The 15,996-nt window shown below is 37.0% G+C and overlaps 1 protein-coding gene across 8 annotated transcripts in view; it reads left to right on the forward strand.

Moving 5' to 3' along the window:
* The window catches only part of LOC139808652 (nucleolysin TIAR), a 524,179-nt gene that overhangs the window by 355,495 nt on the left and 152,688 nt on the right, over positions 1-15,996 (forward strand). The window contains exon 1 of one of the 8 annotated variants that reach the window (XM_071770866.1): positions 1,329-2,700. The exons of the other annotated variants lie outside the window; for them this stretch is intronic. Coding sequence (XP_071626967.1) covers positions 2,547-2,700 — 154 coding nt within the window. The 5' untranslated portion in view covers positions 1,329-2,546. Of the gene's footprint in view, positions 1-1,328; positions 2,701-15,996 lie in introns of those variants that run through there. 8 annotated transcript variants of the gene reach the window in all.

Here is a 15,996-nt window from a genome sequence, read left to right on the forward strand (position 1 = left end):
AAACACCATCAGTTAATTTGTTATTCATGTTTTCATATGTCAGATATTTTTCAAAATATATTTTCGTCACGTTCATAAATTTCAAAATAGTATATTAAACGTAAAGCATTGCAGCATATTTTAACTAATTTATATCTTTTTAAAGATGAGTATGTTTATTTGTAACAGTCTCTTGCAAAAAAAAAACAGTTTTATTGTAAAATTATATATATAGTATTCCAAATCATGTAAAGTATTTGATGCAAAGAATGCAATGATGATTGACAATGCATACAATGTAATATAGTTAAATATGACAGATATTCAGAAACGTTTATATTATTTTTGCAGTTCTTGTGAATCTTGCAATATGTGTCAGACTACAAAAGTGATATTGTTAAAGCAGATCTCCTAGTTTCATATTCATATACAAATAATCTTTATATATATTAAAGAAAAATCTGTTTTATTGAAAAATTGGAGTACCTAAACAAATCGAGTTACTTGTACGTTTAATATTAAATTATTAGACAAATATATAAAAGCTCAGATTTATGTAATTTCTCATTGTAACAGATTGATACAATTTCTTTTATCTATATCTCTGCATTTTGTATTATTGTTATTGCCAATAAAACATTTGTAATAAAAAAAATTTTAAATTATCAGAGAAAGAAAAAGAGATTAATTTTATGTTTTAACAATCAATAATTTTACAGATTAAAGTTTTTCTTTAATACCAATTATAAATAAAGACAATTCTTATATAAAATTATTATTTACCTACAAAAGTCATCACAAAATTAAACATATTAATAAAAATATTGAGAAAGAAAGAGAAAATCGATAAAGATAAAAGAAGAAATCTAAACTAATAGATACTCTCAATATATTATCTTAAAATGTTTAACGTCGATTTATTTTCAGCAATTTTATTAATATCGCGTCAATATTAAAGAAGGAAATTTTAAATCTGTTTGGTTGACTTAAAAAAGGAAATTACTGCCGATGTTAAAATTAAAAGTTGATAGACATTTGCTTAAAAGAAATATATCAAAAAAATATGCTCTAGTAATACCCGGAGATTGATTGACGTTTAATCTAGACGAAGGCATCGTGCATTGCCAGTGAAAAATTAAATTGCGAAAAATATCGCTAATATAATTCGAGACGCATCATCGTATAGTGCTACATTGGCTCCCGCATCGAACAACCCTCTCAGCGTGGCGGCGTACGAGCGACTGCTGGCTCGCGTCTTAGCTCGTGCGATTCCGCGGACGCTCGGGAACGCCGGCGCCTCTGGGCGTCGCGACGGCGGGCGTCCAGGGCTGGCAGGCTGGCAGGCTGGCAGGCAGGCAAAGGCAGGCGTCCCTTCGCGCTCACCCCGCCAGACGAGTTCCGACTCTACGCTCGGCCGGACGTGACGTAACGCGCGTAGCGTGGAGAGCGTAGAGAACGACGTCGCCGTCGTTGCGACCACCTACGTTGCCGCCGCTGCCACTGTTTGTTGAATACCCCCGTGCACGATCGTCATCGGCAACGTCAGATATCGAACAAATCTATTCGTTTTGCTGTGTCCTACATAAGTTTCTCGCGCGGTGACGCTTATTCGTGGAGTTCAGGGCACGCGTATTTGGCAACGCGACGCGCGCCGCTACGCTTCGCACGCACAGACGCCACCGCACGCAGTACCGCGTGCGCCAGCACGCTTCAACGCAGCCCTTCCCGTAGATGAACCGTAGTGCGCGAACAACGTGAAAGAATGGGAGGAAATTGTTGAAACGAGAGGAAAGTTTACAACCACCGGAGGCACACGTGAATGAAGAAATAGGAAGATCATCGAACTTGATTGCTGAAATGATCGTTTTGCGAACTGTGCGCTCCGATGTTCACGAGGAAACTACCGAACACTGAATTCGAAATTGTCAAGTTTCTGCAGTTTTTATAGATTTCGCAAACATAATTTTGCAAGAGCACCGTTTGCTTGCTCTGACATTCTGTCGTCCAAAAAAGTCGAACGAAAAAGTTCGACAAAACCGAGACAGCGGCAAATGTTAACCGCTACTTGAAATTCGAGATCCATGATAGTGCGACAACGAGTGAAGTAATGACGCGAGAAAGAAGAGCCGCGACGATCTATATAACGACGCGATAGATCGTGAGGCGTATAACATGCGATGAGCAACACCGTCTTTTATCGTGGACGAACAACTACATATCGAACGTGTTGCAGTGCGGATACGCAAATAACACCAATCGAGTGATGCCGTATTCGTGGGACACTAACATCAGTGCTCGATCCACCTCTTAATCACGACCGTATATTCGTTCCTTCGATCGATCATTGACGAAATTCCGCGGCGCACTCACGATCCATTTACTCCGCACGCATTGCTGATCATCTCTCCCCCAAATCCGATCGCATTACGGATTACAGGATACTGATAGAGATCGCGATCGCGTAGCGCGTCCAGTGTCACCCTCACCCGCGAGAATTTATTTCGGTCACGTGACGAAATTGCGCCCTTCAACTTTCACCACGGCGAGACAAATTTCACGTCGTAAAGATGCTGACCATGTCGACCTTGATGATGCCTACGACGATGACCACCATGACGAATCCGGGCCCGATACCTGCACACAGCGTCCCGCAGAAGCTAGAACCACCTAAGTTGACTGCAGCTACGCTCAGCCATACGCCAACACCCGCCAACAAATCAGGTGCCACTTTTTTAATTTATTTTGCACTGTTATTTGAGCGCCGCTCTAAAAAAACTTAGACTCGGCATCGTTATTTGTTAGAACGATATACACCGTTTACGCTATTGACGTTGAATCGTCTAATTTTAATCGCCGTAAAATTCTTATCATTTTTATTATATATTAAACGTTTAAATACAGCGTTGAATCTTAACGTTTTAAACGAAAAATTTACATGATATGTAATTTAGATTTAGACATGAAAAGTGAAGAAGAGTAAAGGAAAGATTGCATGAAAGAGATAAAATTCGAATTTTCTAATTATAAACTATACTAATATTTAACTATTATTATATAAAAGTAAAAAAATACGCTTATCAAAATGTCAAGAAAGTCTATATATAATGCATATTTTTCCAAAATACATACATGATTACAACAGAAATTTTCTATTATAACGAAATAATCGAGCGAACGATTCAAGCAAAGATATTTTTCCAACGCAAATAAATATATAGTTTTATTTATTTTGGCACATTTTCTGTTGAATAAAGTTTGCAAATTGAACGTTTCTTCGATACATATTAGGGTGTTATACTTTTCTGCAAAGCTACGATCATTCCACGCTCCAATTTCGGTCGCCCATAAAAGAAGTGCTAACTTCTCTTGTGGAGTGAAAGGGGGGAGAGGGTAGAAGCAAGACCAGCTCGGTCGCCTGTCTTCCGCATTGAAATTCAAATGCGCGTTGCAATCTATCTGTTAACGATCTGAACTATTTTACAACAACTTCACGATTGATTTTAGCATTGAAAAAAAAGTGAATCTCCTTGCCGTGCGCGTTACGGGAGCCTGGCTCCCGTTAATTTGCCTCGAGGTAGCAGGCGTTGCGACAACATCTGCCGGTAATAACCGCGTCACGAGCATTCAAGTCCCGCGATTATCCGCCGATTAAAAATGCATAATTGCTATTAAACCAGGCGCGAAGAAATCCATGGATGGCCTTGGCGTCGCTCCAGAGAGCCCCCGTAAACGCTACTCAAATGGCGCTCAAGCCAGAATTTTTCTCCGTTCAAGTAAAAAACCTAGGCAAGGGGAGAAACCGGCCGCACACGAGCCGGATTGGCTCCGTCCGCGCACAACGTGTGCCCGGATAACATCTCTCGCTCAGCCCTTCGACGCGGAAAGTCGCGATAATATATCGGTGACGCAGTGGTACATGCCCTCGCACGCGGCTGTTTGCATACGTGTACGTAATCCTAAGAATGGAATACGTACAGCTGCCAATAGGGCAATCCCTAGCCGCGCACACTTAGCACGTACTAGCAGTAGTTACCGTTACATCACGAACGTACGTGTCATGGGAGCGTAACAAGGACGCAAGTTCGCGGCACGCCGTGCCACATCGCCACGTATATACTTGGCCTACGTAGTATGCGTGATGTCGGCTACGTGAGCGAGGGTGGACACATGCAATTTATCGAAAATCACCCGACATCACGACATTTCCCCGTGCGACGATTCTCGTACCTCGCCCCGTTCTTCGAGGATCAATCGTTACTAATTGTCGGCGAACGAAACAACCCGAAGCGGATTCCGGAGACCCGCTTCTCGAATCTCTTCTCCTTCTGTAACCATTACGAATTTCTCTCCCATTGTTATTCTTTTATGAGAAACTCCAATTGTAGTTAGACTATGGTTTATGACCAGCACATTTGATACCTGGAAAGACTTCGTCGTTCGTTATTTACAATATCTTTTTATAATGGGCGGCAAGGCTAAAGCAAAGCAAAAGGAGGAATTGAGGAAAAGCAATTAACATCTCAACTTAACTAAATTAGGGTCCGGTTTCAATAGCATTTCCCACTTTTTGGACGTGACCACTCGCGGAAAAAAATTAACAAAAATTTTTAGTGCAATTAGTTGCCGCGAAGAAATTACTTTCTTAAAATATACAAATGATATGATTTCGATCAAAAAAATATAAAACACTAAAAGCTTAATATTACTATTGCTAACTATATAAAACTAATATTAACATAGATTGCACATAAACTTATTTTAATTACTAATATTTAAAACTTTGCTCTTTAATTAGCTCGACATAATAATTAAAATAATCTATAAAATCAAAGATTGTGATAAGAAGTTTATACTTTTCCAATTGCGACAACATTTTTTATCTGCAACAATATATTACCACAATGAATGTAAAATAAAGGTAAAGGATGCAGATACGAGGATGTGTTATTATAATATATGGCTTGCAATGAAACTTTTAACATAATTTTAGAACGATTAATCTAAACAATCTGAAAACTACGTTATAAACGATGGGTTTTGCGTCAGGTGGTACTACATTGTACCTCGGCGTGCCGCGAGTCACATGGTGCAACGTAATGTTATAATGGTCGTCGTGTCAATGGTCTCTCATCACAAACTACCATTAGTAAAGTAGCTAATGCTCTCTGATTATGTAAATGCAAACTATGGAACGCTTTTAATAATGTCTTCATTTTCATGATTATAGCAATTAAAAATTTGATATTACTTGATACTAGAAGATAAAGGATAGTATTTACACATATATATACACATATATAGCGACAATTTTTATAAAATATACAGTTAGAAATTGGCAAAAAATATTTATATGAATTGCATCAATATCGTTATTCGATATGCACAACAACATCGGTTTTTCTCTCGCTCGGTATCGAAAGGCTTCTCTGAGACAATGATTTTTCTGAGCCCTCTGGAAACTGGTGGATGCACACTCCCACGTATAGATCCTAGCACCTAAAGGGTAAGTGCTCGTAAAGTTGTTTGTCTGCTCGATATACTGTAATAGCAAGGAGGCGGCCATTAGTACGTGAAATTCGTTTAAACGCAATTCGCGAACGCCGTAGTTCACAAATTGAATTCCGCAAAGGTTCAGTCCTTCTTACTGTCAATTTGCATCACAAAATATTATTTCGGAAGTGAACAATTGCCATAAGCGCGAGCGATTGCGGAAAAAATATCTTTACAATAACAAGAATTGTTAAACTTTGCAATATAGTATTTCGCTATTACAGTATAGCATTACACTATCAACTTTAATCATCTATCCAACCACGCTTTTAGTTAGATAAATGCCAATAGAAGTTACAGAAGGTTAAAATAATGAACAATTATAGTGTTCGAAACTACTTTATTAACAGTTAGCAAAGAGCCATTGATTTCTTGTTTCAAAAATAATAAAGCTAATTTTCGAAATATTAGCCGTATACGCTGCATTATTCAATATTCATTTGTCATTCAAATTCATAATGTTTCAAAATTTGTCTCATCGATTCAGTGAGTTTAGCCAACTTCAACGGCCGTGACAATCGATAAATTGATCCATGTCAAACATGGCTCAATCGTCAGACGTCCCCGTGCCCCAAACTAATTTAGCGAGACACGAGGATACACGTAGGTCCGTATCTCCGAGGAACACTCGAGAGTCTATCGCATACGTGCGTGAGTGCACGATCGGGAAAGAAGTGGCAAACGAGTAGGCAACAAGAGGCAGAACAATTCTTCCAGATAAAACGGGAAGTCGACGATGGCTCTGCGCCGATGAAAGCGCGAGCGATGGATGGCTTTAGCTTCGGTTTCCTGACGAGGTTACCGAAGTTTCGTTCGCAGATTCAATTTTAGTTGGCGCGCCAGCCCGCGCCACTACCATCCGCGGTTCTCAATGCCGCGTAGGTACCTCGCAGGGGCGGTTACCAACCCTCCTTTCTATATTCACCCTCGTGTACCCGCGCCATCCACTCGCACGGCCTCTTGCCAACTATCCGCTACGGGGCCACTTTATCCGGCTGTGCTTAAGTTTCCGCGTTTTCCACGCCTGTCTTTGATTGCGGCTTGTTTCGATCTCGCGCGGAGCATCCTTGAGTCTCGAAGTGACATACTGTCTAACAGCTTTTAAGATTGCGAGCGTAAATCAGTCATAAGCGATATTTAATCTTCTCTTAAATTGTACATTATCGATTTAATTGTACGAAAAAATTATACATATTTTGGCGAAAATGATCGTTTATTGGCGTAAATTTTGAAAATGTTAAGAAAAATTGTTTCTATTACGCATTGTAGATCAAATAAAACAATCAATTATGTTATACTACAATTACCTAGGTAATTATTACAGCGTTTACTTTATGGCAGATTTCGATGGATATTATAGGAATAAATTAAATTACAATACTAATCTTGCACATTATGCATATAGCTTTTGTGTACATATTTTTGATAAACTTAATGTAGAGATAACAAAATCTCGATGTTAAGCTAAGCTAATACTTTCGTTAAATACGTTAAAATGAGAGATTGAGTTCTTCTCTTTGTTACGAGCATTTTGTTAATAATATTCTGAGCATTATTTTATGAAATTAACTCACGTTATTCCATTGCCGGAATAATTGACCACAAATACGCAGATGTTTTAATATGATGCAGTTGTTTGTAGTATTATATTTAGTGGAGGATTGGAACCAGTAGATCAAAGCGTACATGAATTATTTGAAATTTTTTTCTCTGACCACTTTATTTCACCACCAAGTATTATACATTTAAATAATCGCAGAAATGTATAATACCGTTGAATTATCTACATATGAGAAATGCATTTAATTTTTAAATGTCATAACATGTGTGTGCTATCCCATGCTATTCTTAATTTCTGAAAATATAATTATTTCTAAAGTATTCATTCTATAATCGATGGAACAAAAAATCATTTTATCAATTTTATAATAGTAAATAAGGCTTAGTAAATTACAACATTTATTCATTGCTATGTAAATTAAAATTTAAAAATAAATTGACATGATGTACGCGAGTAGTTATATATACATTAAAATGTACATGCTACACAAAGGCAATATATTACTTATTCGTATATATTTTTGTGCAGAAGGCTTTCTTCTCGTTTGCATGCATGTTACTCATTTGTAGAGAACAGAAATCGAAGGCGTACTATAAATTTGCATAGACTTCTGACAAGTTAAATTATTGTCTTATATCTCACGAATATTGATTTTGCAGCAAATATTTTAGACAAATATTTTAGACAAGTTTTAGTCGTATTACACTATTATTCCTTGTTGCTATTGCGATACATTAGTTACGTGTTCTATAATACGATCTGCTTAATACATTGATAAATTGCATTGATCATGAGGAGATCCTATACATTATTATTATTACGTTAAGATCTAAAAATATTACAACTACGTAGCAAACTGATAAAATCTGATATAATAATTTTCTATTTTTTTAATACATATTTTGTGCAAAATAATTTACTTTTAACCAAAAACTTGAGTTCAAAGTTAAGAAAATATGGAAACAATAAAAATATAGCATATTAAATTTATTTTATTTTAATTAAATTAATAACAAACTACAGCTCAAATAACGAAAGCGTTAATATAAGTTCTTTATTCTCTTTATACCTTCGTCTTGTCTTTTAGAAGCGATATATTAATCGCCTCAGCTCTCGCGACATAGCAAGAAGAGTTATAATAGAATATCTTTTTTATTATGTGAATTTAGATCTTTATTAATAATAATCCGGCAAAGAATGTTCATTGCGCTCTATCATGGATTGAAACAAAAACAGTAGTTGGAAACAGCCAAGATGTAAAATTACGGACGACATTATTGAAATAAAATTACATTAAAGCTATTCTTATTCATGAAAATTCTACTAATATAAAAATAAATTAGAAGCACTCTCCAGGGTATACCGGTATTCTTTTAATCAGCTTAATTAATCTTCCAAATTATTATTATTATTATCATACATTGCATGAGAGAGGTTGAATTTTGTAGTAATCTAGAAATCTATTTGAAATTTCTTACATTTAATTAGAGAAGATGCTATTTTCGGTCGGGTTGGTTCCTGGTAGCCTAATAATAATATGTCTGTAGGAGTTTTGTGTACTTTTTCCAATTCAGTAAAGTGCGCGTCGATTAAAAAACGCCCGTCACAGATTGTAGGGAGGTCCAAGTTCAACTCTGGCTAGGGTGATATTTTTCGCAATAAATTCTTTACAGTAATTCTTTACAGTAAATTCTTTAAATAGGATGCTTATTAGCATTTAAAGTTAAATCGACTATTGATTTAAGTATGTGAATTTACTGTTCTCACAAAAAGCTGTGTTTTAAGGCCGACAAATAATCGACGCGCAGTTTGAGTTGGAAAAAGTATACAAAATTTATATAGAAATATTATTGTTAGATCCTACCAAGATCCAGTCCAACCGAAAATGGCATCTTCTTTAATTAATTATAAGATTTATATTGGTCCTGTTTTACTTTATTGTTTGAAATTTCTTATATGTATATTTGCATATAAACACATATTTCATATTCTCATTATTTAATATAAGATATAGACTTTTTAAGATTAAGAGAAATATTCAAATTTCCATCGTTTGAGGTCAACAAGTTTTTTCGTCCAATATTTTTGTTTAATCTATTAATGCTTTGACTTCTCTAAATTTAGGTTACGGTCTAGTAAATGTCGATATCTGTGATAAATTTATGGCAGTAGGATCTATTCAAATGGATGACATTTCTATTTGGCACTACTTTGAGATATCAGCTACTTCTCGAGCGCGCGTTGTCTTTTTGCATGTGCATTAAGGAAAAACCGACCACCTCAAGTATCTTTCCCCGAAAATACCGGAGTCATACTTCATTTTCTGCTGAGTTGGGCATAGAAATGGGTATTTTCCGATTCCAACTCGACATGATAAATATGCAAATCGTGGTAACAGTTTGCTACAAACCTAGCACTGAATATTACAGCGATAACTCTCATTTAAAACTTATCGCTAAATAAAATACGCGTCTTACATGCCGTGTAAATTTATATGCGTTGCAAGTGACACTTACAAATTGTAGAAGAAAACTATTTCTCTCCCCGACATGTGTTCCTTTTTCCAGGTATACGATGTATACATAGATATTATAGGAACATCAATATATTTGACACATACACACACACACATACATAGATCACAAACATATCTCTATCTCGAGGTTCGTTAATTACTTTCTCATAATTGTTGAAAAACCCGGCTAATCTATCAAGCGATATCGTGCAAATCTGGGCGATTTAAAGGGAGACCGAAAAACTTGCGTCCGCCGTAATAGAATGAGAGCGAGAGCCACTCGGCTAACGACATTTTCGTAGCCCCAAATGCGTCGCAAACGAATTGGAATCGCGTTGCAAAATTGATTATCAGTCTTCCTCCGTGGAGATGGCCGGGAGCATACCACGAGGTACTCACTTCGGGAATAACATTTGCCGAGCGGCGTAACGACTGATCCGTCTATTCCCAGTGGCAACGAAAACTCGTAAAACGGTACTTGGAAATTCGCTGCGCCAAGTTAAACTTGATGGAGACGGAGGGGTATGGCTGCGACTACTGCCCATGCTACCGCACTGCTCTACACCCGCCCAGTCGTACGGATTTTGGTATAGTCGTGACCCAGAGGACCGAATAGCTTGCTGGTCGTAGTCCACCGATGGGATGCGATGCGAAAAGTCGGGGCTGTACCTGTCGCGGCCAAACAAGTGATCCGGGGCGGCGAGAGCGGGGTCAGGTATCGTGGGATGAAATGATATTGTTTTAGCCGGGAACGAGTCCGCTGTCGGTGCTTAGAACCCATTTTCCCGTAAAAACCGAGCGCGGTAATATCAAGCGGACTCGTACACGGCTCCCTTGCACCCTCAAATGGCGCGCTATGTACAGAAAGAGAGAGATTGAGAGAATGAGAGCGAGGGTGGGAGGGAGAAGAGAAAAGACATTGTCGCGGACAAAGAGTTCGAAATATTCGACGATACCTACGTATACGACTCCCGAGGGAACGAGGACGGCAATACTGGCGACGCTGGGATACATAGAAGAAACATCGCGGAAGTGGACGAAGTATGAATCGGAATCTTCGCCGAAATTCTCTCCTTTCTCTACTGTCCGTTTCAACGTGAAGTCTCGTAGTACACACGTGGAAAACCGCATGGGTTTGCGTGCAACTTGGCTGGTTGCCTCGAATGGCGGAGCAAAATCTGACCCCTTTTCAGCAAAGGGATAAATCTAAAATTTGGCATCAGAAAGAGTCACCCGCGAAAGACGATCCGGGGAAAAAAGGCACATGGCAGAATTCGATCGACGCTAAACGTGTATTATATTGGACGGAAAATGAACACGCAAGTATATTTATTCACCACTGTTTGTATGATTGCTGTATCTAAGAAACCTTCCGTGATATTGTATGTTGGAACTGATAATATCTTTATTACCGAAACATCGTTGTTATACATGACCTATATACAGTATGCCCCAAGAACCTCGATCTGAATTTTAATGAGCAGTTCTATATGACGAATTCGGAGTTAAATCTTTTCTTAACTTTAAGATTAGCCAATATTTATGGCAATTTCTGAATAATTCAACATTACATATATGTTGATTACAATAAACTCTGGAAAATTAAAATTCTGAAAAAAGCAAGATTAACGATATATAACTAATTATAATACAAATTAACTAATGGTGTTTATATTCAATAATTTTAAAAATGAAGATACATTCTACATATATAATCTTCTTTTCTTATTACAGACGTTTTTTAATTAACAATTCGCAGATGAGTGTAATACCAATGAAATCACAAAGCCGGAGTCATTTTCTTTTGTTATTTAAAAAGAAACTTATTACATATTTTTATTGTAGAATTCTACAACATATTAAAGCAATGCAAGAAACATTTACAAATTTTGACTGAACTGTAACTTTATATCTTGCTTATTTTTCGGTAAATGAGAACACCTAACTGCAATCCCGCTCGTCACTTAATCTTTAGCCTTTCCACTATAACAAGGAAAACATTACTTATGACTGCACTACTGTCAATATTAGAGAATGTTTCACAGGAATTATGATTAATAAGTTCCTTCTTATGTTTTACCTTGGTTAACGGTAAATACTTCACCGATTCGAAAATGTCAAACTGCTATGGTATCTATGGTGTGCCAGCGCTTGGCTGGTTGACTGGTTGACTGGTTAGCTGGCGCGGCGCTGGCTGGTTGGCTGGGTGACTAGAGCACTCCCTCGTACACCTACCCTATAAAGCAGCAGCTGTAAGCCGGATGCGGAAGTCGTGTTCGCTGGCCAGGTCGAGTTCTCGCGCCTCGAGATGCACGACCTACCGTAAATCGTTTGGTTCGACGTGCCATCGAATCGACTGCTCGAGTGACCAAGTGTTGTACGGTAATAATAAACGCCAAGATGCTTTGATTTATATAGCGACTGAATCTTACCAATATATAATTAATTCATATAATTATTTCTTTGTAATCTTGCGAAATTATTCTCTCGGAGTTGTCTATATATACGTTCCGCATTTATAAAGAGGAATATTTTATTGTTAACTTTAATTAGAAGAAACACCGTTCCATGTATTTGAAATGGTATAAAAAGTAAATTCATAGAAATACATTTAAAAATCTGTAAAACGCGAAAAATAACATTGGAAAAAAAATTGTATTTATATCTACGCATACTAGCCATTTATATTTTGCATCGTTTAATAGAATATTTAAAAATTGATGATAAATTCAATTGATGATAATTTCAATTAATGAGTATATAAGTTATATATTTTAACTGACGTTAATTGGCAATAATATTATTGATAGAAATTTATTTTATCAATATGCAGCATTTAATTTGCGTTGGAAGCATCGTTAAATACACCTGAATTATTTTGTCGGAAAAACAAGTGGCAGTGAGTCAATATTAATTTCATTAGTTTAACTTGAGTGTCATTGAACCGTTTTCCTCTACTAATCGCATTTCGTATCGAAATCCATTTGACATTTCTCTTTCGATGGAATATTTGAGAAATGTGTAATCTGAACTGTGATTATTTTTGTTCTAACAAAAACTGTGATTATAATACGTGACGCTCTGTAGATTCTATCTACTGCTGCTGTGAATAGCTGAGAAATATTACAAGCGCGAAAACTATCTCTAGCGTTAAATTTGCTTTAATCGGGAGGTCGCGTGTCGTTCAAGGGTTGTTTGAAAGGGCGAGCATGGATAACGTACCTCTTCAAAGCCCGTTGTCCCTGCGCTAAAACGCGCGCCATCATTAGGCACGTTCACGTGCCGATATTTGAAAATTCATTATTATCGTACGCGTTGCATCCCTCAATATGTGTGGGGATGGAGCTATTTTACAGAGGGATTTTAGGGATATTTCTCGCCTTTGTCATGATTGCCTCCGCGCAAAGCCATTTAAAGGCATATATACAATTTCTTTATTCACATCAATATCACAAAAAATATAAGAAAATCTGTTTTTGGGTAATTAATTCTTACACTATTACATAATTTATATATAACTTTTTAATTTAATAATTTTACATTTGGTTTATTATATGTATTTTATTTCTGCCTCTCACCTACATTTACGTCTCTTCTAAGAAATGTAAAGCAATATAAATTCAGTAAAAGTAACATGCAATATTAATGATCTATATCTACACTCTATAAACGTAATTTAATTTCACTTAACTTGAATAATATTTTTTCTACTCTCGTTGCAAAACTTAGATCATCGAGTATTTATAGAATCTTTTCAACACGAGATACGACGTTATTTGTCCAGAATACAACTGAGCCGCGTACATTATGCAGGTTACCGAAAATGCACGTTGCACAATATGTCTATTCATCATGCAGTATTGTCACCACTTCCCCCGTATGCCTGTCTTGTTTGTAAACGAAGAACTTATACCTGCGTGCGCGACGGCGCCTTTTTTATGCATGTTGTAAAAACTTGTCAGATAACGAATACAACGCGGACGGTTACTCCACGCGACGGATATTGCATTCGCTGTAGTAACAACCAAAGTGGTTGCTCGCATTAAGTGCGTTTTACGCTCGTGGATTTAAGAGAGCGGGTCGCGGTAGGCTGATCAATATGCTAATATTTTGATGCCTCTACTCCGCTCGACGAATTAAATTACGTTCTACGAACGAGGATAGAGAGGAGGTAACCGGTAGGAAGAAAGAGCACAAAGTGAGGGGTAGTGAAACAAAGTGCTCGACGTTTGAAGATAAGGTAGATAGGTATTACATAAGATACCACTTAATATTATAGCACATTCACCTAACGCGTTACCAATGTTACATGCCCGGAGTGAAAACAATGACGTGTACCGGTATAATAGATACGCGACAGGAAATTTAATCTTTTTACATATTTGTAAGACGCGCATAAAAGTAAGTTTATGTTTCTCTGAGTACACATTTTTTTATTATGGAAATGTGATCCGTAAAAGTTAAATGCATGCATGATGTACTCCAGGTCAAAAGTAATATTATTTCGTAAATTATGCAACATTACAATAATATATACGTAAGAAAATAATATGTTATCTAAACTACTTTGTTATAATAAACTTAACGATATATTACATATATTATGCGTGATATCAAGGTCAGAAGTAATGACATATTTCTTCTTTAACCGCGCGTGTACACAAGGACTAAAGCAGCAAGCGTTGAAAGTTTTGAAATAGTTTGAATTATCCAGTAGGTACTTTAAAACCACGACGTACCTCGCGGTTTAGCCTTTAATGCAATGCTTGTCGCAAATATGTTCATAGAAAGATTTTCTGTTGACAGATTCATATATATTTAGAAAGATTATTTTTTAAAAGGGTAATTAAACAAATTACTTTTAATTATTAAAACGACAGAATATTTATTTTTTCAAGAAAAATGTACAAATTTATATTCGTATTACATAAGATGTCAGTTAAAATAACTAAATTGTGAGTGAATGCTTTAGACAAGGTTCTCCATCAACTAAACAAAAATTGATTTCTCTTGTTTAAATAATTGATAACACGTCCAATATTACAACATGGAGGAACGCTTTGTAACGCAGTTCAAATTATTTCCGTAAAGTTTGCAACTTCTAAACTTCTGGATAAGTCTATGTCATTATATCTACATCATCTCTCGCAATTATCCGAATTACGTCTCCAGAGACGGGTACTTTTTCGCGATCATGCGCGAAATACAGTATTTTTATCTGATGCACGCAACCAAATTAAACGAAGATCGTCTGAGTCTATCGAAGTCCGATAGGTTAACGAGCAAAGTTTATTTGCGTATTTATTACTCTCTACGGGCGGGAGGATGCTATCTTCATACTTGCATTATGGTGGACTTTTTTTCGCGCGAAGCTTACCCTCGTTACACGTATAATATCCTACGGATTGTAGCTACACCTTCCGCGTTCTTATTAAAAATTTTATGTCGCTACCTTGCGCATCCGAATATGCGTCGCATTCTCTTCAGTGACTGCACCAACGATTCTTGAAGCTGTTGGACGAAGAAGTGCTCTTACTTCACTAATAAGATCTCGTTCTCACAGACGAAGTTACTCGCGTATCTGTTGTTTGGAAGTGTAATTTACTCTACACGATCCTTGAAAGGGACATACAAATTCTCAATGAGAATCTACAACGTAGGGAAGACATCCGAACTATTTACGAGTTCTATAATATTCCACCTAAAATTTCATGGAAGCTTTGGAAAGTTCGTTCGCCATTTAATTATGATAGCAGTGAATTCAAAGCAACTATGTTATACATTGCATGTTCAATCTCGACAACTGTTCTTAACATTTTAGAAATTTCCGAACTATTTATGAATCTTGATGTGTTAATGCGAGAAATGGGCTTAACGCAAATGCATGCAGAGGCTTACTCTGCAAAATGAGACCTATGGAAATTCGGTAAAATTGAATGAAAGATGACGCAAGTTAGCGCTGAACCTAGCTCTTTCGCGAGAATGAATTTGGGAGAACAACTCGGTTATTAGATTGGAACTGTGTGCCATATCCCAAACATTATAATAATCTAACAGGAGGTTCTCTAGATAATCTCAATAAAGACCTACTTATCGGAGAGAGCACTGGATTCATCGTAGATGATGGGAAGGGTTACGAGAAGAAAGGACAGAGAAGTAGAGAGGGAAACGAGGAAAGACAGGACAAACGATACTTGGACAAGAGATACTGCTGGCGCGTCATATTATCTATCTATCTAGCTATCTTCTGATGTTCCCGGAACCATAGGATGAACCGTAGGATGAACGGTATGCCACGAAAATAAATATGGCTCTCACTATGTAATGCACTTAGTCACCATTCTTTCGATTTTCTCTACCATCGGTCTGCCCTCTTTCTTTCATTGCCGTT

The sequence above is a fragment of the Temnothorax longispinosus genome, chromosome 2 (assembly GCF_030848805.1).
Source record: "Temnothorax longispinosus isolate EJ_2023e chromosome 2, Tlon_JGU_v1, whole genome shotgun sequence".
Taxonomy (NCBI): Eukaryota; Metazoa; Arthropoda; class Insecta; order Hymenoptera; family Formicidae; genus Temnothorax; species Temnothorax longispinosus.